This window comes from Chelmon rostratus, chromosome 5 (genome assembly GCF_017976325.1).
Source record: "Chelmon rostratus isolate fCheRos1 chromosome 5, fCheRos1.pri, whole genome shotgun sequence".
Classification (NCBI taxonomy): domain Eukaryota; kingdom Metazoa; phylum Chordata; class Actinopteri; order Chaetodontiformes; family Chaetodontidae; genus Chelmon; species Chelmon rostratus.
The window spans coordinates 21,673,825-21,701,789 of record NC_055662.1 but is presented as its reverse complement, the minus strand read 5'-3'; the positions used below and the strand labels follow the sequence as shown (position 1 = coordinate 21,701,789).

The following is a 27,965-nucleotide window of genomic DNA, read 5'->3' as shown; positions in this document are numbered from 1 at the left end:
TAATGCCAGAAAGCTGTCTTTACATTAATTATGAGTCTCCTGTAGTGATGTTTTGAGCACCCAATGGAAGCCCTGTGTGTGACTTTAAGAGGCGTGTGTGAGAGGAGGTGGAGTCGTGATGCACATCTCAGGGTGCAGGCAGCACTCAGCTGACGGGAGGAGTGGCGCTCGCAGGCAGGAGACAGGATCCATGGCAACAATCATGGCAGGTGGGAGCAAAAGAAAAGCATGAAGAGAAATATTTCTGTGTTCTGCGGAGAAAGCACAATAAGTGAAGTTTTGACTAGTTGTAAATAAAAAAAATGTCCTCTGTGGGACTGTTTGTGTTGTAGAGGCAGAGACCCGTCAGAGGCTGCTGCGCACCGTCAAGAAGGAGGTGGGTGTTTTCAGCCGAGCAGTTATCGAGTCGGAAAAACAAACACGTTGGCTTGTGTGGAGCTGTGCAGTTCATCCTGCACACAGGGAGGCTCCTCAGGTGATCCCTAACAGAGACTGGCTGACCCTTCCGTGTCTGCACTCAATGTTCTGGCTTTTCCTGATGATGACAGACAGATGCACATCTGAACCGCAACCTCTCTGAAAAGATTAGAAAACAAGACTGTATCACAATACTGTAGTCATGAATAGTATATGTTATTGTTTTTCCTTTGAAATCAGTCTTTGTTATTCGTTGTTGCATGTTTGAGTGTTGCTGCTGCAGCTCAGTAATTATTCGGGTGGAGAAGCAGCACGAAGGAAACAGATTGTCTGCATGTGTTTGTGGTGTTTAGAGCAGAGCAAACCATTAGCCCTCTGCCAAGCCATTTGGTGGTTTCAGTAAGACACAAACTGTGTGTGTGTGTGTGTGTGTGTGTGTGTGTGTGTGTGTGTGTGTGTGTGTGTGGTGCATGTAATGAGTTACATGGTGTTGAATTGAAACCATTATGGAAGCAGCTCTGGTGGTTTGTTCAGCTGGTTTTCAAGCCTTCATCTCACTCTTCATCATTTGAGCTTACTGCAGTAACATAGAGGACCAGAGTCCAGCAGGGATCAAATGAGACTTCACAACCATGTAGACCGTCTGACATAACATAAGGTTTCTTTTTGGGGTCCCAAACAGGACATGGAATTAATTAATGACAAGTTATTGACTATTTAAAAATGCCGCAAAAAACGCAAAAAAAAATCATTTCACATGGAAGAAAACAGGGCTGATGCTGAGAAGCTCAAGTTGCATGAGCATCTGTTCAGAGGAAGAAGAGGTAATTGTAATTTGTTCACTTCTTCTAATGTCTGCCTCAGATTCTGAAAGTTCAAAGCAGAGTGAAATAACAATTTTCTGGACCTGCTTCTTATGTCTTAATATTCTGACACTATTAGGGTCTGTTGTGCTCAATCTTCATCCCGTGAAACTGTCCTACAGCGTTCGTGCGATATAAAGGCTTGAAGTCCAGGTCTTTTGGATTGTAGCTGTCAAAAATTGCAATCACATATTCAGGTGTATTTATTCTTGGTAAACCTCCGCATTTAGACCAATGGGTCGAGTTTCACCTGCCAACTGTCTGTAAAGTTCTGCATAAAATCTTCCAACTTGCTAGTTTCAAACTAGTGATTGACCAAATCAAATTGAATCATTTACCTTAGTGAATACTTTATAATGGGTAAATCGGTTGCTAAGAGCCATGTATACCTGCGTCCAATCAAAAGCGATTAATTAGGAAAACAGGAAGTCACCGACGCATCACTAGCTGAAAGATAAATTACCAAATAAACAAAAAGTTGTAGCCAGGAGATATTTTAAACTTACCAGACAATCCTTTGTAAATGCAGGTATGGATCTGTTTTTCTTGTGTTTTCACACATGGAAATATATGTTTGATAGCACTGCATAGATTAAGCTAGCTTAACGTTACCGACGTCATTTGGACATTCAGGCTAACTTTTTTGACATAATGTTTTGCAATATGAAGTAACGTTACATCGTGTAACTGTCGCGTATTTTAGTCAACTGTCAGGTCAGATATCTGGACCACTTATTTTACTCGTCTGTCTAAACTGGCTAACTTAAATGCACTGTAGTTTCAGTATATTAGCAAGCTAACGTTAGCTTTATCGGTTGGTTTAGGTAGCTGCGCAACAGTTAACTACGCAAGACAGCGATAGCGTATAAATATTTAGTAATCATTTTTTTGTAAGAGGTAGTTTGTGTGGTGAGACCAGATTTAATTTGGGATGCGTATCGTTTTCCCTTAGTAAAAACGTTTATCATAACTGGGTTAAGTTTGAACTTAGCTGGTGCAAATGGCAGGAAACTAAAACTCCCCTGGGAAACCCAGAATTACAATGACCATATTCAAGTATTCACAGCAATGTGATTGAATATTTATTGTTGAACCAATCCTGTCTCAAACAAACATCCACGCTGTTGGAGATAGTGATGAATATCATCTTGACATATCTGCAGATTGATGTTTATATCACTCCATTGTGCCTGCTGCGGTGTGTGCTTTGTGGTCACTCCTGTTGAGCTTTTCGTTTCCCTCTGTTTGTGCAGGGAATGTTTTCTCAACAGCACCAGCGCTTCACTCAACATTTACACATTAAAAACATTCAACTGTGGGAGCTTTCCAACATAAGCTAAACTCTTCTACTGCTTTTGAAACAGAGGCATATAAAAAGCAGTTTTAATGGATCAGAGAGTGTTACTTCCCTTTTCCTGGCTGGATTTAACCCAGTTCAGACCACTTTTTTTTAACTTCCTTCTTTTAACAATTAATTGAGTTATTTCATTAGTTTAATCTCAGATGGCCTCATAAATTACAGGACTTTATTTCTGCCAAAGAGACAAACATAAAAATCACATTCTGGACTTTCTGAAAGGAGGAATGTAGAGACTTTAGTCCAATATGTTTTCCTCCGAGTCCTCTTTGCAGCCTTATCAGTGGAGACCAGACCCTTCCCATGATTAAACCTGCCTCCTGTGTACTGATATGACCTCGCTGAGATTAATTCACAGTGGCTCTTTTACTGTTAAGCACACTTGCAGCCTGATAGAGTCTGTGGATGGACCAACAAAAGAGTATGATAGGTCTTTATTCATAGATTCATAGATAGCTCTGTAAGTCACCGTTCATCTAGACAAGTTAACAAAGATTTTTAATCTAGTTGTTTGTGTTTTTCGGGTGCATCTATTCCTCTTAAAAGAAAGATAGATGTTGTTGTTTGTAACGATTTCCCATTAGTTCATGCTTATTATTACTCTGTGTGGGTTATACCATATGGTGTCTCTATGCTGTGTGTTCTCACGCTCTCCTTGGCCAGCTGGTTATGTGCCACCAGTCTGCTCAGATCTACCTGGATGTGGGCCATTATCCAGAGAGCGCAGGACGTCTGTGGCAGCAGAATTACCTTCTGGCACAAAATTGGTTTGAATGACATCTGTTATTTGCCTTAGCTTTGATACAGAACCCCTCTCGGCCTGTCTCTTTATCTTGCTCTCATCGTGACTCTGAAGTGTGCCCCGCCCTCTGTCTTTTTCTATATCCCACGTGCACACAAATACAATTACACACCTGTGTTTGCTAAAGGGGGGGGGTTAGAAAAAGGGCCATAGAGATCTGCACCATTTACTTTCCTGTTTCGCTTTTTTAAAGGCTGCGTGCTTACTCAGGGTAAGGTTTCAAGCATATTGGCAGAAACATTAATACCAGGTTGATTCATACTGCAGGAACAAGCTGTAGAGATGTCGTTAAATATTACTGTTGTCATAGATACTGATAGAGATTACTGCATTGAGACCATCATCCAGTTTTTGACCTTTCTAGGTCAGTCTTTTCATAATCAGGTTTTGTTATGGACGAGATACAATTACCTGGCTGAAGGAGACAGGTGATACACACCGCGCCTTGTAGAGTTTGTACGTTACTTGTAATCAGACTGTACTTAAAGGTACCATTGCTGTGGCAGTCGAGGTTATGCTTAATAAACTGAACAACCAAAACTATGCAGCAGCTTCATGGTCCACCTCGACCTCGAGTGATGCTGTGTGTGTCATGTAAAATTATTTCAGGTCAAGGATGAAAGTTCACTCTTGACAAAACAATCTTAAGTTTTCAGAAATCATGGAAATAGAGTCCCATGACAACTGGGCAACCTCATCTACTGAGGAAGATCATGTGATATGATCAAAATCCAGCACAGCTTTGAATGGAACCTGTGCTGAAATTGCCTTGTCAGCTGTTCCAGACCATGCCTTTTAATGGTTGATCAGTCTACTTATTCATTATTGAATTGTTTTTGGAATAATAAAGTCTTAATTCACATGCGGAATTGTGATAGATAACCTTAACTCAGACGTGTAGCTCTCTGGATGGATTAACATGCATAAGCAATGATGATTTTTTTCTTTTCTTTCCATTGTGTGCTCCCGTCATCAGTCGGCCTCAGAGATGATAAATAATGAAATGTTGGATGTTAATGGATGGGCTCTCTCTCTGGCTCTTATTTCTTGGCTCTGCTATTGCAGGAGTTAATTGGAATACTTTGAAGATCTTTTATCACTCTGGCTGATGCCTTCAAGCTACATTGGTTAGAGCAGATTCATCATGGTTCGCTGCTGTAACAGAGACGTTTAATGACTGTTGTCACATCACGCACATTGTTTTATCTGTATTTTAGTGAAAATATGTGTTGTGGTGGTATGGCTACTCCAAATGGTACATTTTTGGTAGATTTGTATTTTATTGATACTAGATGACTACATTAGGACTCTAGGTGGCTAGATAATGTGTGAAATGACGACAGTCCAGTGCATTTACGTATTGTTAGTTACTGTATTTGGGGAGCTGCTGTCATTTTAGTTTATTTCAGAGATGAACGAATGTTGTTGACGCATCTTCTTAGGCAGAAGTGATCCACTGTGCGACACGTGCCGTTTCCATAGAAACCTGCAGGTTGTCCATGCTTAGACACTTCACCATATTAAATTCCTGAGAGGCCTGATTTGTAGCCCAAATGAGAGAGATGAGAAAACACAAGGAGGAGTCTGCGCCCTCAACTTGGCAAATCAATCAGCTGTATATACGTCAGGTGCACTCAGAAAGAAAACTGGTGCACTTAAATCGCCTGTGTGTCGGCAGCATGAATCATTTCTGTCGAAGCTGAAGATAACAATGGTACTGATGTGAGCAGCCAAATTTGTGCAATGACTGCTGTTTAATTAATAATGTTTCTTATAGAAATGTTGTTGGTGGGGGAGGGTTGGGAGGTTGCTGGATTCTAGTTTTTTCTCAAAAGTTTGCAAAGTGTTTTGGAAACCCTCTTTAGTTTTTTTACAAGTGAGAGATTACCAGTTTTAGATCCCCATCCAGCATTAACAGCGAGGGTGCAATCAGTGCTCAGTGGGCAGTTTTTTCTCAGCTCCATCACAGAAAACAAAGTTGTTTTGTGTCGCACAGTTTAATCTGAAATCATGGTCAGCATGGTCTGTTTTTATTGTTCTCCCTTTATTTAGGTGGGAAAGAATTGACTGATGGATGTGTGTGCATCTACAGTATGTGTGTTTAGTCTTTCAATTTTAGACTTGCAAGTATGATTCAGCATGATGTTATGTACTATGAGATGACTGAGTTTTTTTATGCTGCTTATTTCTGAGGTACAGTATCATTTTAGAGGACTTTAGTATGAATTAAGTGAAGCTGCATGTTTGTTTTTTTAATGGGATTATCCATAAACATTCACATTTGGTTATTTTTACCTTGCCTATAAATGGCTGCCTAATTTAAAAAAAATGCACAAAACAATGATATATCAATATCACAGTATGAAGTGACCAGTGGTGGAAAGTAACAAAGTACCTTTATTTAGGTTAATTTTTGAGGCACGTATACTGTTTTGGTTATCTCCATTCTATGCTACTTTATACTTATATAATCTAATTCTAACATAGCACATTGACAGTGGCCACTCTTCTGATTAACGAGTGCTTTTACATTTTAGGTACATTTTACTGATGTTTCCTTCTGCTTAAGTAAATTGATAAATGCTTAATAAATGACTCAAAATGGCAGCATGTTGAGTCATGAGGAATTTTTGCCATTACTACTTATGTAAAAGATTAGAGAAAACTTGCACCAGTACAAGTTACAGGTATTGTAATCAATTCTTAAATATTATAATCTAAATTGTAGACAGACCTTTATCTTCCAGAAACTTTTATGGTCAAGCTGTAAATATCCAACCAAACTAATATTGTGAGATAGCAGGGTGCTTCATGACCACTGAATGAGAAAAGACTTACTCACACCTCACACCACAGATGGATTGAATTAACGTGTAGACTGGGAAAAAGGGTTCAGATAGAACAGAGAGAACCTCAACCTCTAGAGCAAATAGCGATGTGTGTGTTTGTGTGTGTGTGTGTGTGCAGCAGGTGAATTGGCTGTGTAATATGGCCGCTGTGGACAGACTCATTTCAACAGGAAATTATAGCTATCTGTGTGGCTGTGTCCGGAGGTTGATATTCCCCATGCAGATTACTGAGCAGTGCCCACACACAGGGGGACGTCTCCATAGCCACCAGCGGGATTGATTTATTGGTTGCCTCAACTGTTGGTCCATAGCTATTGTTGGATCAGCAGGGAAAATTACATATCGCCGTGACAACAAAATCTAACAATGAGTGTTACCTTGTTACATTGTGTGTCTGACCTTGAACTTGATGTCATCAGCCTTTGACGCAATAGAATCAATTGCTTCTGCTGATGACTAGAAACACCTCCACCTCCAAATATACCATTGCCAATTCCCAGAGGTCCTCCAGATGAGAGCTGGTGACTCATCCACCAACTTAACATGCACTCTTCCCACTCAGTATTTCCCTTCCCAACATTTTACCCTCTTGCACTTGTTTTGCTCAAAATGCTCATAATTATTCTCTGATATATTTTTAGCACTCACCAACAAGCCCTTGACAGACTGTTTGTGTGCAATTTGTGGCATGTTAATGAATGAGTCATCTAGCAACTGCTGTGTCATTGACAGGTGAAGCAGATTATGGAGGAAGCTGTCACCAGGAAATTTGTTCATGAAGACAGCAGCCATATTGTGTCCTTTTGTGGTGAGTAACCAAACACACAAATCAATCATACTGCTTTTGCTCATTTAAAACTTCTTCAGGTTGAACAGTTCTGCTGCACCGGCTGTCTGAAAGTTACTGTGAATGTTTGCAGGCTTTATCTTTAGTTACTTGTGTGTTGTGATTAAAATAACAGAGTGAATGACAGGGGAAAAGATAAGATGAGTGATCAGAGCTTGTTGACCTAGCTTTAATGTTAACTCCCTGGTGTCTCTGATAGACATTTTGCCACGGAGATGACAGATCTGTGTCAGAATTCATTTGCCAAATTCATCAGTGACCAAGATAAACTCATTAGTTACCAACAAGTAACCAACTAATAAAGGTGATTATTCAAATAGAAGAATTTAGAGTTATATTACCCAAGTAACACCCACTTCAAAGACAACCTGAGAAATGATGCATCATGGAGAAAGATTTCACTGGAGCCTTAGATGAGTCTTAGTATCAGCTGGTGGTTGTTAAGTAACTTGCATCTCTTACATAGACTACGGTAGTGTGTAGATGTTAACTTGCTCATATTTACTCCAGAAACTGAAGACACAATCCCTAAGCAATGCTGAATGGCTTTCCTTGCCTGTGACTCACACAACCCTGCGCTGTACATGTACTCCAGGTGTGGACAGTAGAAAGACACACTCTACAGCACTTCCACAAGCGGTCCGCATGTGTTATGTGTTCAGTGTAGCCAAACCGTAATCGTGAAGTTAGAAACATTGCTTAATGTTCCAGTTCTCTGTCCTTGTTGGAAAGCAAAAACTAGCAGAACCAAATGAATGTAGCGTACATGTGTGTAAGTTTTTAGGTCACTACTCAGGACCCAAAAGTATAAACCAGACTCGAAGACCATGTAAAAGTTTAAGCAAGAGCACTATAATATGAGATTAGTTAGTGCTGGAAATCCGGAGCGATGGAGCAGTGCTGGCTTCTTTGTGGACAGTAAATCAGAGGCAAACAGCAGAGCAGGGCAGGCAGTGGCTGGAACTGCATTGGAGAACACTGGAGGATCAGGGCGTAGCAAATCAGGAAGGCAGGAGGCAACGACTCACACGTGACCTGGACAAATGCCAAGGTGTCAACGATCCTGCCAGAGGATAAATGCCCGGGACTGCCCACCAGTCACTTAGAACTGAAGAAGCCTCTTGGATGAGAGGTGAAACTTCTAGAAGCTGAAACAAGTCCAGCTGCCTTGTGAAGCACTCAGACGTACCATGACCTGGATGCATGCGAATCTTCACACACAGCAGACACATTAGGGATGAGGGAAGAATCTTTTTAGACCCTAACACACCAATCATAGTCCGTCACATAGTTGGCAGGGATATATAATATGGATCTTTGTCCAACAATAGCAATGTATTTGCTCCATAAAACCTCTTCAATAGGCAAGGAAGTTGAGATTGTAGCTGCCACATTAAAAATGGGAAGTCGGTCCAGTGGTATCATCAACATAACATGTATAATTAGTGCTGAAATAAAGAAATAAAGAACATTAAAAGTTCAATATTTCACCAAATGTTATTGTTCTTGCCACCAAATGGCACCAATAGAGTGCAGTATGATAACTGTTAGAAACACACTGCCCACATGCAGGCACTCACACTAGTCAGATGTCTGGCTCAGTCCAGAGCTGGAATCAGTAACAAGATATATTTGGGGATTTCAGTGTGAATAAAATGACTCTCAGCTTGCAGAAAATGTGATATTTTAATAGTTACTACCCATATGTGCAGGCAACGACTGTTCTTAACTCATATGATGACACTATCGGAAGGCCATTCAAATGTAGGAAATACTTTTCTCAAACCATCATCAACATTTACACAACAGTACACATTGACACAAGTCCTTGTGTCATTGTGTACAAACAAGTCAAAATACTACTAGCCATGTTGGCCAAGTAACAGGGTGATGCTGCAGTGATGTAAATTATGGCCAAGGAGATTGAAAATCACAAGGCTGCACTTTTTCTGTACGGCATACAATTTCTGCTGTACAAAGTTACATGGGAATTGCAGTGTTGTCTTTCTACACTTCTTGGCGTTCGTGTCTGTTGGGCCACAAATTCTGACCCACATCACAACAGAAAGAGTCTTTTTCTTATCCAGAGATTGTAACACTGTTGTGCTCTGTCTGTACATGCCTGCCAACTGACGGTTCACGAGATGCAACTGTGAGCTATTTTAAAAAGCTGGTTGATCATCGGTTGATGTAACCAGTATAATACATTTTGATCAACAATATTGAATGTGCCAAAGCGTTTGCATTTTGTTCAAAATAATGAGAAATTTCTTTTATATTGTGCAAATGACTGGATGATGTGGAGGCTGAACAAGTAGTTTGGAGAATTTCAGTTCTAACCTGAGAAATGTACCAAAGCTACTGAGAAAAGCTGTAAGGCTATAAACAAGTGAACAGTGATGAAACTTTCCCTCGGCACAGACTTTTATTGCCATGTAGAAAAATAGTGCCAATAAATGAGTCGTCTTCATCATGCCGCTGAGTAAACATGTACAAGGAGATTATGAAAATATGGAGAAAGTGTTTCTAGGCCTGTCAGCTCTGTATTGTTATAAAAATGTAATTACCTATTACACATCGCACAGACTTGGATTGGATTTAGTAAAAAAAATACAGAGAAAGGAAAGTTAAAATCCGCATTAGTGTGAGTCACAGTTTCACCAACTGTTGTCAGAACAATAATTCAACCACACACACAAAAATAGACACTGCAGTCCCAGTGACCCACGACTAAGGAAGTGAAACTAAATGTTGTGAAGAGGCACAGGAAGGTCTAAGTGAGTCCCCAATCAAGATTATGTAGAATACACAATCAATTTGTGTGCGATGTCCAAGTTTAGCTCATTTGGATTTCATAGTGCGAAAGGAACTTGCAGCACAGCTTGAAAACATATTTAACAGCATAAAAGATGCTGGACATCTTTCCACCCAGTAATCAGCTTACCCCAAATCTCTTTTTATAGTTTTATTTTTCTCTGAGAAAGTTATGAAAAAGATTAGTCACAAATTTTTATGACAATGTGATGAAGCATCTTTTACTTTACGTGGGTCAGTGCTTTGTGTGTTTCCATTACTGCTTTCAAGTCTGCATCAACAGTTTTCTTGGCCTGCGGTGTGACGTTTTATCGTCTAATAGTCTGTTTTAATAGCTGCTGGTCAGTCTGAGGAGTTCTACTACTAACATACCTCCTCATAGACACGTAGCAGCTCAGGATGACCCTCTCATGTCTCTGTTTTGTTGTCAGCCAGCTTCCTCCTCCTCCTGACTCCTCCTGTGATCCTTTATAGCGGCTCTTGTTTCTACACATCCTCTTTCAGCTGTGATCTGTTTAGAGATGAGAGAGTGGAGGATGGGAGAGGAGCTCAGCCAGATCACCAGGGAGCAATTAGCCTCCACCATCATGGCTACTTTGATGAGCTGCCCAGGCAGCGTCTGAAATGTAGATGCTGTGGAGGGGTCCAAACGCCAGTGTTGACTGGAGTTAGGACACAGTGAAAAGTAGCACAGCACTAAAAACATCCACATCCTCTTTATATCCATAGTTTAATTGCTAATCCTTAGTTTACTCAGTTACAAATTGCACCTTCTTTCTTCCCCTGTTATAGTCCTCGATTCCTCCTGTATATCATACTGTAGACTAACGTTGGTAGTATGTTGAATCAGCATTTGGCAGGCAACATACGACCGTCCCTTGTTTAGAAACAAGCAAAAGCCCACATATCAGGAATAATCAGCAAATGTGTGTTTTTATCACAGGAGATAAATAACACAAATGATTATTCAAAAACGTCACCAGATAGTTTTCTGTGGATCTACTTATTGACTTACTAAAGACGCATTTCAGCAGTGTCCATATGAAGACCTTTTGTTGGTGTTTTTAGCTGCCCTGAGTGAAGTGTTGGTCAGCTGTCTGTCACTGTCCAGTCTCTTAATGCACTCAATTTCAACAGATACAGGATGATTAGAGGCAATTTACTGTGTTAGCTGTTTTTACCAGGAGGGACTGCACAATGGACTGATCCTACTAACGAAGCACATTTGAATCCTGTTTGTGATTATCGTTGTAGGAAAATGTTTTGGATAAAACATTTTATTTTGCTAATAATTGACATTCTCATTCTCTTATGCAAAAAAGACAGTTTCCTGTTCCATCTCCCTGCCTCTGGCAGTTTCATACTGAATCCTGAATTTTTATTTATATGTGCTCTACACTCATAGGTACATTTTAAAAGTGTGCGATAAACACAGTGTTGTTCGTAACACTGCCACTGTGATGCTGTTGTTCATTTCAGAGAAGTTTGTCATTGCAGATATTGTGACACTCTGGAGATTTTCTCTATAACTTGGTTGATAGACAGTCGCTCTCGAAAAGTGTAAAGGTTTAGGAGTTGCTTCTTTGCACTTTGGCCATCTGAGGCTAGTTAGCAGAAGTGATGAGAGAGTAAGGAGGTTGAACTATATTTGGAGACCTTTTAATGTTCTGCTTTGTTCTGACATTTAGCTTCTTGCTCTTATAATGATGTGGGGAAAAAAACAGTTCAGACAGATAAGGAGCAAAACTCAGGAAAAGAGGGAGAAGAAACAAAGATGAAGAGAAGATGATAGGGGCATATTTTAATTTAAAATAAAGAAAGTGAAAGTTGATGGCTGTGATGACACTTTTATTGCCGAGGCTGAAGTAAAACCCTGATAACAGCGATCGTAGTAACAGCGATGACAGAGAAAGTGACAGATTCACAGCGCGACAGGATGGAGGCAAGAGAGAATCCGTGTTTAAACGAATGAGGATGATGGAGAGAGAGAGATCGCGATCCTGATGAGTTGCCGCCGCCCCTCCCTGCGCTCGTCTCTCCCAGAGCTCTATCGCTCCATCATCAGGGGGTTGCCATGGCAACCCCAGCCTTCCCCCTGACCCCATGTGAACAGAGCCACAGGATTAGTCCTGAAAGAGAACTCAAATGTCAACACAGCTCCAGGCACTGCCACGTAGGCCTGAGAGAGAAGAGAGGTGTCTGTTTTTCTGCAGTCGAGTGATTGTCCAAGTGTGTCATCATGTCATCGACTTGTGTGTCCACCGCAGGTCATCATAGCTTATGCGAAGATGATTATGCAAAGGTATTAATTAATTACATTTTTTTCTGCACCTAAAGAATCCATTTTGGAAATATGCAGCCTTCAACCTAGCAAACAATTAAGCCCAAAATGTACAAAATTATGTTTTATAGCACACAATGTTAATCTCAAGTTTTGCACTTTAAAACTGTACTATTTGTTTAGTTTATATTAACAATATAATACTGTTTTGTTAAGAGTCAGATATTTCTCCCTGTAGTTGGTGGAGACTAAAACAGAGCTATAAAAGGAGGATGGATATTGGACCTGAATTTCTCAGCTGGTCAGAAACGTGACTCCAAGTGAATGCCAAAACCTGCTCTATCTCTGCTGGATGTGTAAACAGAAAACAAATTGCTAAGGCCACAAAAGCTTGATATATCAGTGTTGTTTTTATAGCTTGTTCCACTGCCCTCAAGTGGCCAAACAAAATCTATAATTGCCACTTAATTACACCGATATAATTGTTTTTAATTGCAGAGTAAGGAATTTACTGATACAACTTTAGTGGACATGAATAATGATGGATTTGTTGTGTTTTTTTTCCCTGTTAGCAGCAAAGTCTGAGAATGACAAGTTCACTCTGTCCATTTGCCCAACACTTTAATCCTGAACAAAATATCTCAGCAACTTTATGTGACACTCTTTGTGTGGCCAGTTGCTCACATAATGCAAAAAAAAACAAAAAACAAAAAAGGCATTTTGTGCCTCAAAAGGCTTTTTGTGCCACAAAATGTGGCTGTTGTTTTCTGTTATACTTTGGCTATTCGTTGTTACTTGTTATTGTGGTGGTTTCTCTTGTCCTTAATTGTGATGCTGTTCTGGCGTACAGTTTTAGTAAAGTGCACTTTAGTAAAGATTACATTGTCTTTTTTCCCACCCTGTGTCCACACAGCTGCCGTAGAGGCATGTGTTCTGCATGGGCTGAAACGGCGGGCAGCAGGCTTTCTGCGCAGCAACAAGATCGCAGCGCTCTTCACAAAGGTGGGGAAGAGCTTCGCCCCTGCTGAGGAGCTGTGTAGGAAGGCCCAGGAGCTCGAGCAGATCATCGAGACAAAGTGAGAGAGGCACACATCCCCGCTCGTTCTCACACATCACAGCAGACTTCAAAGCACACATCAAAGCCTTGCACGAGCAAAAGCACTGAAAACAAATGGTTGTCTGCTTACTTGAAGGGCTGTTTTACAATATGAAACGCTTCTAAATAATTCATGCTAAGAAGCTTTTATGAATCATGAATCTCTGGTGCTAGTAGCTTCATAAGGATGCATTCTTAATGGAACATGTTTAAATTTAAACTTGTGACTCTGTACTTCTGCAGACGAAGTCAAAGTTTGCAAAGTCAAGACAGCCTTCGCAAGATGCCCCGACTGCCCAGCCTCACCCCGCAGGGAGTCAAGAACCTGTGGATCCGAACAGCTCTTTTTGAGAAGGTGCTGGACAAGATCGTCCTTCACCTGGTGGAGAACAGCACGTACGTTTTGGAGGGCCAATGAATGTCTGTTCAACTGTTTGTGTTACAAGAAGTCCATGTCCATTTCAAAACTGCCCTTTCATGTTTGCCTTCCAGTAAGTACTATGAGAAAGAGGCTGTTCTAATGGACCCTGTGGACGGACCTATCCTTGCCTCTTTGTTAGGTAATTATATGTGACATTGTAAGCATTTGTGTCTTTTAATGTATTCATCTGGCTTGGGCTTATCAAAATATGAATACACTGTACAAGGGCATTATGGTACTCTTTTCCATTTTTCTCTCAATTTGCAGTAAAAGCCAGTTCCTCCTGCACTTCAGTCAAACGTCAGCTCTGTATCAGAGGAGGTTGTAGACTGAAGCAGAAAGTGTTGACAGGCTAACCAGTACAACTCTGTTCAGTAACAACAGGGACGTTATCTTCCCTTCAGGAAATACTGACTGAATGTTTTTCACCGGGGCCGAGCCACAAGCACTGATGCTTCAGACTTCAGAAGGCAGGAAACAAGAAAAATCACATTTCTGTCTTAAAAAAAGAAGCTTTAATTTTTTTTTTTTTTCTTTCTAATCTTTATTTTTTGCTTGTGAATTATTTGATAATCTTGCATCTTAGAGTCCCCACAAAGTAGCAACATTGTGGGAGGCAAAAATCACTCCTTGAGCTGGCCACCACCTGCAGACAGAATTAACAGAACTTATTTTAAGGGGTTGGGAACTACAGCTCTAAACTGTTATGAAATGCTTTGTACCTTTTTGGTGGATCAAAAGGTTGAACATCTGAGGTCTATTATGGTGCATAAAATTAAAACACCCTTTATGATTTATGTTGATGTTTAAGATAATCTGATTCCTGTCGTTAGTTCACAAAATCTTAGAGCTCGTGTCCGCACTGTGTAACTGTTCACTTTCTTCGTCTCAGTGGGACCTTGTGCTTTGGAGTATACAAAGATGAAGACAGCTGATCACTTCTGGACAGACCCGTCTGCTGATGAGTTGGTGCAGAGACATCGCATCCATGGTGGCCACTGCAGACAGGATTCTCCCACTAAGAGGCCTGCACTGTGTGTAAGTATAAAAGCTGGTAATACAGCAGATGTAGGGCCCGGTGAAATCTGTTTACATTTTCTTCAGATTTCATTTTATTTTTTCCCAAATACTGTGTTTTGTTTTGTTTTTTTGTTTTTTCTGAATGATGTGCCGATTAACCACCAACGATTTAACCACATTCGAAAGAATGTCTAATTATGTGGTGAATGAATCAAATTATCAATTCCATCCACATTTTGGCAATTTCCACAATATTCCACATTTTGTAGTTGTTTCTGTTTTTATCATGAACAGCCACAGTTCTGTCCGTGTTTTCTGCATCACGGGAATCATAGAGCCCTACAGATAATCATGCAATTAGTACCAGGCTCCTTTTATTGTATCCCACATGTATACAGCATATATTTATTGCGGTATATTAGCAGGCAGGCAGAGTTTCAGTGGTGCGTCTCATCAGTTATATTCCCTTCTGAGATGCTGTCTGTCTGATTAAAGAGGACCTCCCTAGATTACTGTGTAAAGTGAAGCACAGCACGTCCTGGGAGAAAGAACAGAGTGTATCTGAGACCTTCATCCTCGTTCAGTCTTAAGCATATCAGTAAAACAGGTCAACTCAGCCTATCTTACAACACCGCAATACTCTTTCCACTTGTGTGGTGCTGTGTATTTGTATGTGTGTATTCCAAGCAAAAGTATACTGGTCTTTGGAATCAGGAACAAGGGAGGATGCGAATGTGAATGAGTGATATATTTCTCATTCAAAAAAGATTTTTATTCATAGTCATCATTTGGTTTACACTGTTTGTTATCTGATTTGACATATTTTGTGCCTGTGTTGGTCAGATCCAGAAGCGGCACTCCAGCAGCAGTATGGATGAACGCCCCTCCCCCTCGCCATCAGCTCGTGAATATGTGGAGTCCCTACATCAAAACAGCAGGGTGACCCTACTGTTTGGCAAAAACAATGTGCTCGTACAACCGGTAACTGTCCAATAATCACTCATAGCTTTGTAGATATGACGCTCCCTAGAAATAATTTCTCTGTTTAATTGCATCAAATGAAATCATCCATCCTCATGGCTGTTTCAGAGGGATGACATGGAGGCTGTCCCGGGTTATCTCTCTCTGCACCAAAATGCTGACATCATGACCCTGAAGTGGACACCCAATCAGCTCATGAACGGCTCAGTTGGAGACTTGGACTATGAACGCAGGTGCAGAATTATACAGCTGCAGATGAATTGTGATGATGGGGATTGTGTCTGTCTGCAAATCCTGCGTTTGATAATATTAGCAACCCTTCTCATATTAAAAATAGCTAGCATGTAATGTGCTTCCTCAAAGACATGTAAACACTCTGCATTATTTCTTTGCTTCTTCTGTTGTTTGAGTAACACTCAGCTGTTACTGAATAATGCAGCGTGTTTGCGTTGGGCTCAGGGGCTCAGTGTGCAGCTGATCTGATGAGCCTTATTTTCAGCTCTCCAGCAGCCAGTAGATGGCTTATTGACTGAGACTCTGTCAGACATCTCTCTAACTAGTGAACCATGTTCCTGTGCGAGGTTTTCTCTCACCAAAAAAATGGATTATTGCATTAGGGCCTCTGCGCCTTCTCATCATCTACATGCCGGACTGCTTTATTATCTATAAAATTAATGTTCCTTGAGATTTTGACCCACACAGATGGTAAGTAAAAATTCTCTATGGATTAGTTTGTTAGCTGGTCCCCCAGTGTGCTGAGACAAGTCTGGGTTGGTATTTTACTGACTGATGTATTTTATTTAATGTTTTTCAGTGTATACTGGGACTATGCCATGACGATCCCTCTAGAGGAGATAGTTTACTTGCACTGTCATCAACAAGGTGGGTCCAACCAATTATCAATTAACCTTGATACCACAACGCAGTGTTTGTGTGTTTTTACTGGCTTTTTTTATTTATTATCAGTGTCTGCAATAAAACACAGCTGTCAAATAAAATTTGAATGAAGTCAAGAAACCATCTCTCCTTTATCTCCTGTAGTTGACAGTGGGGGGACAGTGGTACTGGTCAGTCAGGATGGGATCCAAAGACCTCCACTTCGCTTCCCCAGAGGAGGCCACTTGCTCCAGTTCCTCTCCTGCCTGGAGAACGGCCTGCTCCCCCATGGCCAGCTGGACCCTCCTCTCTGGTCCCAGAGGGGAAAGGTCAGTACGGGAGGTCTTTCTTTGGGATCGCTCTCTGGCTTTATATTAGGCATTCTTCTAGAAAACAAAATGCTAAATCAGCCTTATCTGATCAATAAATCAATAAAAAAGACATTTGGATTTGGTAATAGATGCACTGCCTGGTTGCATGAGTGATATTGATGAATGCGTGGCTTGATGTTCTCTCTCCGCCACCACATAAGAACTGTCTAATGAATGGATGTTTTTGTCGAACTGTGAATAGCTTTGTATCTGCTGCTAAACTGAATAATGATAACCACCCACACATGTTAAGCCACCATTAATAAGCTTAAACATACGGACAGTCGTCATTTTAAATCCACATGGATGGCTCAGCTTGGCTCTAACGGTTTAGAATGTTTTCTTGCTGGCATCAGTTTGTTAACAGTTCTATTCTCATTGCAGGGGAAGGTGTTTCCCAAGCTGCGGAAGAGGGTTCCTCAGGGATCTGGTTCCACAGAGTCGGTCTCAGACAAGGAGGAGGACGAGGCCACAGACTATGTCTTCCGCATCCTTTTTCCAAACAGCCAGTCAGAGTTTGGTGAGATTCTCTCCAGAGAAGCAAATTAATATGAGCAGTGCCCATGGGCCTCTCCAGACTGTAGCATTTTTATGAAGATGTTACTCATTTTTTACAGTGACTGTAACCCATCTGACTTCCACAATCTCCCTTCAACTGAGTGGACAGTCCCCCTCCAAAACAGGAACCCTGGTTGTACCCAAGAGGTCCTGCAGCTGTCCTGAGGAATCCCCCTCACTCACAGGAACCAGCTGTAACACTGTCACACCTCGGCTTGTCTATCCCTCTGTCAGCTTGGCTTGCTTTAATTCCCAGCATCTAATATCCTCCTGACCTGTCCTGCGCCTCTGGCAAAATTTATTGATGTGTCCCGTTATTAAAGCCCCTCCCACTCCCTGCCACCTTGTGTGACACCCTGTTTACTGCATTACAGCGCAGTAACCTTTTAACAGCCAACGGGTCGACAGCTGATTGATCGAATATGGTTCCTAAACTGTGAAAGGCTCTTGCTCAATTGATCTTTCTCTCTATAATAATGTAATTGAATATGATGGCTTCGTGCTTTGAAATTGTGCATCAATTCCAGATTGCAAAAATGTTTTTGTTGGCGTGCTTTATCTTTGCTCTGACAGGAATCAAGCACAAACATATTGTGCTCTGAGGTGCTTTCCGCAGATCACAGTCGATCAGCATAATTCTGCGTATGCAAAGTGGTTTCAGCTGTGCTTAAATCAGCAAAGTGCAAATGTAATTGTTCTTGAAAGCCTGAGTAGCATAATGGTTTTTAAGTGACAATGATGGCGTCTGTGTGTGAATGTTGCAGTGACTCCTCCAGACTTGATGGATCAGGGAGCTACAATGTGGCATCCCACTCTCAGGAAGTCCTCGTGTTCTTCTTGTTCTCAGGGGAGCTTCTCTGATGGGGCCGCACCTAAGGGGTGCAACCATGAGAGGTGAGAGATAAACATACTTCAGACAAGGCTGAGTTGTTTTAGATTGTGACAGGGAAGGCTGCGGAGACACACAAACCCACCTGACATCCCTTAGTGTAGGGTCAAAGGTCCAGAAAGACTGGTGTTAACAAAACAACATGTAATCATTTAATTAATATCACATCTGTTGTGACTGAGCCAGCATGAAATTTGAATTTGTTTAGCCTTTATTAGGAGATGACACACAGCAAAGGGCAGCAGTTTGGAATCGAACCTGAGCTGCTGCTGAGGACTCAGCCTCAGTGAATTGTGTGCTAGAGAAAACAAGAGACATTCTGTATCCGCGATTTGGAAGCTGATAGCAAATTCTCTGGTGTAACGTTAATGCATGAACTCAGCAGCAGCAACGCAAAACTGTCTCTACAGAAATTAACATGACAATATCAGTAATCAACAATATCAACGGTTGGGAAATAAGCCATATTAAACCCACATTCATCTGGGGACAGGATCACTGTGAATGAGCTCCAGCTACAATGTATATTCAACATCAATTTACAATTTATTGATCAATAGAAACTGTATTTAAAAATAGAAAATGTTATGTACACTGCAGAACATATTCTAGCCTAGTCATAACATGAGGTATGGGCTGGCCCTGGATTGGCTGTTCTGTCCAGACTTAGAGAGGCCCTGTCTCAACAATATCGATGAAACTGGGAAAGGAGCGAAGACACAACAACCAAGTAATTACCCAGAAGACAGTTATGTGACATTTACCTCACTAATGTGTGAATGTGTTGGGAAAATGAGGTGATAAGCAAGGGAGATTTGGAAGCTATGAAAAAAGGGGCCAATTTGTTGAATATGTCAGCGTAATAGTTTATCATTGGAGTGATAAAGGTTAGCCCCAACACTGTAATAAACCCTACATTAGATACAGTATCTCAGACATTCAGAGCCATATGAATAACTTCCCATGCACTACAGGATTAGGTTTATTATAGATTAATGATGAATGAACAGAACAGTTGCATATTGTTGTATTTTGTAAGTGTTTCCTCCACATAAGTGAAGTGATGTGTGCTGTATCTTCCTGCAGGGCTCCTCTGAAGCTGCTCTGCGACAACATGAAGTATCAGATCATCTCTCGGGCGTTTTATGGCTGTATGTGATTGCTTATTGTGTACACTGACAATATATAAATAACAGTATATATTCATGTTCACTTTGACATTGTCAGGAGGTAATGCATAATATCCTTGTTTTAATTATAACTAACATCCGTAGAGGCCTTAAGTAATTAACTGATTTGTCACCCAGGGTTGGCATACTGCCGTCACCTGTCCACTGTGCGTACACACCTCTCTGCTCTCGTCAATCACGCCATTGTGGCGCCCGACGTGCCGCGTGATGCCTACAAGGGGCTCACCACAGACGTGTGGCAGACGTTCCTCCAGGACTGCACAGTAAGCATCTCTGGTGTCACAGCACCGCAACACGAACTTCACACTGCTGCTGACAGTATGCCATCCATGCACACACACACACACACACGCACACATATGCATGTCTGCTCCCAGGCTCTGTCACTCTTCTGTCTCATCCATATTCATCCTCGGCTAATCATGTGGCTCACACCTTTAGTCTCACAACAGTGTGCATGAAGCATGACTAATAGACCTGTCAGTCTCAAAGTCCACGTCTACAGTTTATCTGGACATTAGTTACATGTCCCTGGAGCTATACAGAGTTCGACCTGAACATTAAAAAAAACATTTCTATGTGCTTACAAGCAATTATTTTTCTTAAAACTGGTTTATTTTTAGAATTTTATAATACCTGTGTAATATTTGATTAGTATTGGGGTAGCCACTCAAAAAATGAACTAAATTACTGAGTTAAAAAAAAGTTCCACTTAGATTTTCCAGCTTTCTGCTGCATCTCAGTCATCATCCTATGACCTAGGGTCTAAAAGATAAGCGGTTTAATTTAAAACCAAGTATTATATTCATTCATTTACTTTTGAGCTACCTTGTTAAACCCACGCAGATCTTTATCTGATTTTAACATACATGGAGGGACACAAATTAACCCTCTAAATTCTTAATTAAGCAATTGGTTGAGTAACAGCTGTGGACAAATGTTTGTGATCTGAACTCCAATAAATAATAATGAGCACATACATACTGTACAGTGACAGTTGGGAGATGCACCAGTGCCTGCCGTGTTCCCCATCTGCCACCCTCCTGGATGGATTAATCATTAGCAGCACTGACAGAGTGAAAGCCACTACGATGCCTCCCTCTGCAGGCTGCCATCTTGTTAATGTTGCTGTTTTGAAGCACAATTGGAAAACCAAAGGTTGACCAAAAAGCAAGTACTGATGGACTGAAAGTATGTCTTGTGTCTTCAGGCATACGAGGAGAAGGAGCTGCTTCGCCTGGTCTACTTCGGCGGGGTGGACGCCTCGTTGCGTAAAGAGGTGTGGCCTTTCCTGCTGGGTCATTATCAGTTCGGAATGTCAGAGGCCGAGAGGAAGGAGGTTTGTCACTTCCACGATTGTGGCTTTACTCCCAAAGCATTTTGCACCTGAACCACTGACCCTTGATCCCTCGCCCATCACCTCAGGTGGATGAACAGGTCCAAGTGTGCTACCAACAGACGATGCGGGAGTGGCTCGGCTGTGAGGAGATAGTCCGCCAGCGGGAGAAGGAGCAGCACGCTGCAGCATTAGCAAAGTGCTCTTCAGGAGCGAGCATGGACAGTTCCAGTCAGAAGATGATCCACCATGACTCCACTGTCAGTAATGAGGTGAAGCAGCAATGCACACTTATATTCAAAGTTAGACACTGTGCACTCAGAAATGTTTATTCACAGTGCAGCAAGGAAGGAATCAGCTTTTTATGTCAGTACGTTGTATCTTCAAAATCTGCATTTTAAAGACATGGTTATTTCCTAGGCTGATACGGTGTAAAGAAAAGCTGTTGGTTGCATTATGGGAATCCAGCTTTTTCTGTGCTTGATCCATGCTAGCCTACAACTTTACAAAAGTGAAATACTAAACCACCGGAGAATCCAGATAATGTGAGCACAGCACATGAACCAATGTACAGTAAGACTGTATATCAATAAAAAAAAATTTTATATCATAATATCTTGGCTTTTGTAATGTCTTTATTACCCAGTCCCAGTCCTCGCAGAGCTCAGACAGACAGAGTCTGGCTCGCCTGCAGAGTGACTCCAGCAGCAGCACACAGGTAACAAAAATTCACCATATCGCAGCGTCTTTTAACTAAACAGCACTACTGTTACAGGTTTTTTTATAAATGCTATGCTAATCTTTTGTGACACATTTTTCCATCCATGCCCAAAGTAATGCATGTAATCTCAATTTTTTGAACCAATATTCCTCATCCCTGCATTCTCTCTCCTCTAGTTGTTCACATCCTCCCATCCCTTCCCCTGGAGTAGCCTGCTTCCCTTTGGCTTGTTCTTTCAGGTGTTTGAGTCCGTAGAGGAGGTGGACCAGATCGAGATGGAGCCCAAGGCCGAAGAGACCAAACAGATGCCAAAAATGCCCAATGGAGCTCTGCAGAACGGGACAAGCTCTCCTGACTCTGGCCATCCCTCCTCCCGCAACTTCTCTGTCACCTCTGGCCTGTCAGACGGCTCGCTCAGCACAGAGGACAGTGCTGCACCGGATACTACCCCGAGATCTGCAGCTGTCCCTCAGGCGCCACAGAGCCCCGTCAAACCTGCAGGGGTAGAGAGCGAGGGTCTGGCAGAGGACAGTCAGATGAAAGGAAAAGCGAAGGACACAGAGGAGGAGAGAAAAGCACCTGATGTGATGAAAACTGCAGAAAATACCAAGTCTGAGTTGACAGGTGACAACATGACCCAAGCATTGGAAGAGGAGCTGGTGAAGGAACCCAAAACACAAGAAACCATCGAGGAATCTGGTGCAGTTATAACAGTGGGGCCTGAGTGTGGAGATAAAGACCTGGTTGCACTGGCAGACGTTAAGGGAATTACATCTTTAGAGTCTGGGAAAACAGAAATAGAAATGTCGGACGAGGATGCCATGATGGTATCATCAGCTGCTACAGAATCCAAAGGAGGACTTGAGCAAGTTAGTATTGAGGGAACATCAAAGCTCAAGAAAACAGCAGAAACAAATGTGGAAAAGACGAAGGAAATTGATGAATCAAAGACAAGTAAACCACAAGAGGTTATACTGGCAGGAAGAAAAGAAAATCTGTCTTTAGATCCCATGGCTCCTGAAATTAAAAAGAACCTCGTTTTCTCAGCAGACATGGGGGACTCGAGAGCAAGAGAAGCCTACTTTACCTCCCAGAAAGATGAGGCTCAGGTCATGACTGAATCTGATGAGTCTCCCTCAGCCATAGAGATGGAGGAGATCCCCAAAGCCAAAGTTTCCATGGTGCCTTGGAGCAGGAAGGGACGTTGTGAAGCGTCGTCTTTCTCCGACGACTCGTCCCCTCACGTGGAGCTCAGGCAGGAGGAGGAGCAGGGAAAGCCCAGTCCAGAGGGCACCGAGTCCATCCTGTCTGAGGAGCCAGAGATGGAGAGCCTTTATCCAAACTTTGACTCTCTGGCCGGTTCTGAAAATCCCAAGAATAAAGAGACATCTCAAGAATCTGCTGGGAGTGCCTTCTCTGTATGCACACATATTTTTTTCAAAGTTCAAATAAATGTATCCTCAGACAGATCTGCACTGTAGTGAGCTTGTTTTATATATTCATTCATTTATTGTTTTGTCTGTTTCAGCAAGAGCTTTTGGACTTGTACACATTAAATCTACACCGTATTGAAAAGGACGTCCAGCGCTGTGACAGAAACTATTGCTACTTCACTCCGGCCAATCTGGAGAAACTGCGTAACATCATGTGCAGGTAACACACGGACAGCATCAGGGATGAACAGAGCGAGAACATGCTCATTTTACCCAGCGTTTTGTAAACAAAAACAGGCTTACCAAGGCTGACAGTATGAATATGAGACTGATGTTACATTATGTGGCAATATGTTCAATAATAGTGCTTCATTTTAGTTTGTTCATGTGAGTGTTTTGCATCTAATATGCCCTCGTCTTCATACCCAAACATCATTACCTTTCACTACTTGCTCCATTAATTACACTTTAAAGGATATGACCGGCAATAATAAGATGGTAATCTTTCATACTGTCAACAAATCCCATGAACAGATCAAAACCAACAGTGAACTGATCCTGTTGTCTGCTAAAAACTGCTAAAGACACATCAATGATACATGTACACTGTCACTAAAGCACCAGATGTGTCTATCTGCAGCTGAAAATAGTCCCCAGCAAATGCATAATTTACACCTGTTTGAGTAACATTTGCTAAAAACGATGCCGAGCTGCCTGAGCAAATTGCGCAGCATTCTTGAAATAGGAAACTATCTGTGTGATCTGCTTTTAAAAGTTTAAGTCATCAGCAGGAACGAATGGATTTGGAGCTGGTTGCCACAGACATGGCAGGAAAGTTAGAAAGCAATGAGAGACAGACTAACATTGTTGGTTTTAGTCTTTTCTTTGGATTGGTTGACAGACAAATATAGAAAACATGTGTTGCCATGGCTTATCCTTAAATATTAATAGATTTAGACTAAGGTGACTTCATTTTTTTTTCTAGTGCACATTCACATAAGCACATCTAAAGGGCCACCCATAACAGCAAAAATAAGTGCCCTTCTAGTCCTACTTAGGACCTCCTAGGACAAAAAGAAAAGGTATATTCACACCTTCGCGAAGCCAAATCGTGTCAACATGGATCATATTAATAGATCTCCGCACTTCACAAAAGTAGTTGCCTTAAAAAACGTATTTTCAGCATTGAAGAAAAGGTGGAAAGACCTCTAAATCTGGACGGCGTCATACGATAAAAACAGCCGAGTATAGTGAAGTTCACACCTCTTGCTTGTGTATTTTCAGTTACATCTGGAGGCACCTTGACATCGGTTACGTCCAGGGCATGTGTGATCTGCTGGCTCCGCTTCTAGTCATTCTGGATGACGGTGAGTCAACACTCTGAATCACTTCTGATTTTCCCTCTTCTCTGACATTCTGTGTATTTTTACAGCTATCGGTGGAACAACAGAGAACAGTTTGCCCACTCACTTTCTCACCGCAGATTCCTCTCTGCTTCCTCCTTTCAGAGGCCATGGCCTTCAGCTGCTTCACTGAGCTCATGAAGAGAATGAATCAAAACTTTCCACACGGAGGAGCTATGGACACTCACTTTGCCAACATGCGCTCTCTAATCCAGGTGACACGGCACCAGTAAAGCCTTTACACATACTGTAGCAGCCAGGGACCACTAAATCCATTCATTACTCCAAACGCCGCACTTTTTCACACTCTTCCCCCACAACCAGTCTCATTATTTCTTTTCCTGAATCTCCTCTGATCCCCTCTCTGTATAGATCCTGGACTCCGAGCTGTTTGAGCTAATGCACCAGAACGGAGACTACACCCACTTCTACTTCTGCTACCGCTGGTTTCTCCTAGACTTCAAGCGAGGTGAGGTGACAGCATGGTTCGAAAGACTTTGTGCCAATTAGAGAAGAAGGGATTCACTCGTCTCTAAACCGAGTTTGTGGATAAGATGCCAAAACCACTTGGCAGCTTGCTAACAAGACATGTAGTTATTAAGGCCTGGAAAGGATTTAGAAGTCTGTTATATTTTCAGAAAAGCATTCCAGGGAGTTGCTTATGAAGTAATTGGCATGAACTGCTGCTGTGTGGATAGGTTTAATAATTAATTATGCTTTACACTGAGGATTTAACTGTGGACCTTCTGATTTCCTGTAAACAGCTTTTCTGGGTAGCTCAGTATATCCCACCCCAGCAAACACCTGCTTCCACCCTTATCTCTCTCCACCAACAGCTCCGCTTCCTACAAACTCCCATCCTGGCCCTCAAACACAGATGTAGTTTCACTCCCGTTCCTTCACTGTATGTTCTTTGTCTTCCAGAGCTCGTCTATGATGATGTGTTTTCAGTCTGGGAAACCATCTGGGCAGCCAAGTATGTCTCTTCCAGTCACTTTGTCCTCTTCATCGCCCTGGCGTTGGTGGAGATCTACAGGGACATCATCCTGGAGAACAACATGGACTTCACTGACATCATTAAGTTCTTCAATGGTAAAACATGCAGCTTTACAGCCGATGTTGTCCACATACACATTTTACACATTAAAGATGAGCTTAATTTTTACGGATGGAAGATTTGGCCATTTTCCAGGCATGAGGGGTCTGACAACATCAGGTTGCATTGTGGGAATTGTAGGAACCAGCACTGTAAAGGCCTGAAGTCAGAATGCTGTATGTCGCTCTCTTCTACACTAGATGTTCATTTGTTTTTAAATCTCTCTCTCTCAACTTCCCCGACTGCAGATTTAACAGTTATTATTGTTAGTCAGCTTGCAACAACACATAGAGCTGCATTAATCTCATCCGTGCTTGTCGCTGTTGATGCGGCCATTTTCGATGTATTCGGTGAGAAGAACTGAACTTGCATGTTTCTTTGTCTTTCAGAAATGGCCGAGCACCACAACATCAAGCAGATTTTGACGCAGGCCAGAGATCTGGTCTGCAAGGTGCAGATGCTGATAGAGAACAAGTGAATTGTGCTGTTTGTCTTCTTTTCCTTCCAAGTAAACTATGAATGGCTGTAGCAGCACAAGAGTCAAGTACACACACACTCACTCACTACACAAAGCCTTTACAATCAGTTTGCTGCTATGAGCCTTATCGACTGTATCTGAGATGTTGTTTGTGTTGTCAACAGGTGTGTGAGAATATTATGCTTCATATTTGTCAGTATGTTCAAGTGGGGAAAAAAGTATCTGAAAAATAGTTTCTTTAATTTCTAAATATTTTTGTCAGAAATCCCTTAAGTGTCGATCTCAATTCGAGTGCACTTAATATTTTGAGATAAGGATGGTTTTAGTTGCACATTTCAAACCATAATGCAGAGGTGAATTCAACCAGAGACTATATTTATGAGAAAAATACATTGTGGTACTAGTTTATAATTATTTTAATAACCAAAGTCTACAAGATTAAACATTAAATATATCAGCAAGTTATCCCTCTATTCCCGCCCCTTAATGAAGGAAGGAATGTCAGCAGACTTTTAATTTTCTTTAAATACAACACCCCAAAGCCAAATTAATTTTCACTAATGACTGATCGAAAACACTGGCCTGTCGTCCAAAATGTAACTCAAACTCAGTTATGTTTAACACAACGTTAATAAATTAATTTAGCTTTTAGCACCATGTCAGTGATTTAGCATCCAACAGTGTTTTTAATGTCCTTGAACTGCCTTGTCTGCCAAATGTTATGTCTTTGTGTGAAATGTACTGTACTAAGGAGAAAAATGTGTTTAACTTATGAGCATTATATTATGTTAAGAATTGTAAAATCATAATCTAATATTTAAGTGACTTATGGATGTCTGAGCAGAGATTTATATAAAACAACAAGCCTGATTTGATAGCCCTCTTGAGTAATTTTTCATTATCCAGTGAACCACTGTATATTTTGTAAAGTGTGCAGTTTTGCTCACCTTGATTTTTGTCTTGCATTGTCTGCTGCCTGTTTGTTGAATCAAATGTTAATTTCAGCTGGAGTACGATTGAAAATAATAGAGTGATAATGTTTAGTCACAGTGACCAAATGAAAAGTTTTGTGGTTTCTTATTATTCACATTCTTTTGTGTGACTTAAACACAGAGATGAAAATGAAAGGTGCAGTTTGACACTTTGTCAAAATGAATTGCAAATGACCTGATGTTTTGAGGGAAACTGTTTTGATGTTTTTGGCAGATTGGGGGCTTGTGAGGACATACAATATATATCCGTTTAACCTTTTAAATTAGTTTTATGTTGGTCCCAGTTACTGACATACACGGTCGTCATTCATCGCCTGAACTCAGTTGGTCTTCTAGTGTTGCTTCATGAATGTGATAAGATGAATTGCTTTTAATATTGATGTTTCTTTGTGAACGCTAACTGCTGTCAGAAAACCTGTTATAATTTTTTGTGACATTTATTTGCCAAGTATTTATTTATGTATTTATTCGTTCATTTTCTCATTCAGATGCTGCTTTGTTTGTAAAGCTGATATTTTTATTTTGTGGCCAGTTCTAATTGTGTATTGTAAAACAATCAAATTCTATACTAAGAGTTCATATATATATATATATATATATATATATATATATATATATATATATATATATATATATATATATATATATATATATATATATATATATATATATATATATAATATTACATGGTATATGTTCTTATAATAAAAAAAATAAAAATGGAATCATCATTATTTTTCAAAAACATATTGTAATGTGCATTTTACTAAACTGAAGACAGACAGGTAGATAAACATCAAGAGATCAGTACATGCATCAGTTTTACAAAGGCTGCTCACTACAAACTAGTTCAGAAGAGTGTGAGTTGGCAGTA

General features: G+C 41.1%; 1 protein-coding gene across 2 annotated transcripts; it reads left to right on the top strand.

Annotated features, from left to right (window-relative positions):
* The first annotated feature begins 160 nt into the window (after nucleotides 1-160).
* On the top strand, nucleotides 161-27,658 carry sgsm1a (small G protein signaling modulator 1a). 2 transcript variants are annotated; one of them, XM_041936474.1, is made up of 26 exons: nucleotides 161-209; nucleotides 333-376; nucleotides 7,021-7,096; nucleotides 13,144-13,306; nucleotides 13,570-13,722; nucleotides 13,819-13,886; nucleotides 14,640-14,785; nucleotides 15,611-15,748; nucleotides 15,857-15,981; nucleotides 16,563-16,630; nucleotides 16,790-16,953; nucleotides 17,380-17,515; nucleotides 17,613-17,747; nucleotides 18,318-18,447; nucleotides 19,529-19,593; nucleotides 19,750-19,895; nucleotides 20,843-20,971; nucleotides 21,058-21,240; nucleotides 21,615-21,686; nucleotides 21,929-23,107; nucleotides 23,218-23,342; nucleotides 24,407-24,489; nucleotides 24,631-24,740; nucleotides 24,898-24,994; nucleotides 25,450-25,617; nucleotides 26,011-27,658. In XM_041936474.1, the coding sequence occupies exons 1-26, from the start codon at nucleotides 191-193 to the stop codon at nucleotides 26,097-26,099; spliced, it is 4,011 nt and encodes a 1,336-aa protein (XP_041792408.1). In that variant the 5' UTR covers nucleotides 161-190; the 3' UTR covers nucleotides 26,100-27,658. The 2 variants fall into 2 exon arrangements, with proteins under 2 accessions (XP_041792408.1, XP_041792406.1); XM_041936472.1 differs by having other exon boundaries at nucleotides 21,866-23,107.
* Nucleotides 27,659-27,965: the final 307 nt, after the last annotated feature.

Bases quoted from the DNA above. Each gene is read 5' to 3' on its own strand.
- sgsm1a (XM_041936472.1), top strand. The intron at 16,954-17,379 runs GTCAGTACGGGA...TTCTCATTGCAG, and splicing joins TCTGGTCCCAGAGGGGAAAG to GGGAAGGTGTTTCCCAAGCT. The intron at 24,995-25,449 runs GTGAGGTGACAG...TTTGTCTTCCAG, and splicing joins TCTCCTAGACTTCAAGCGAG to AGCTCGTCTATGATGATGTG.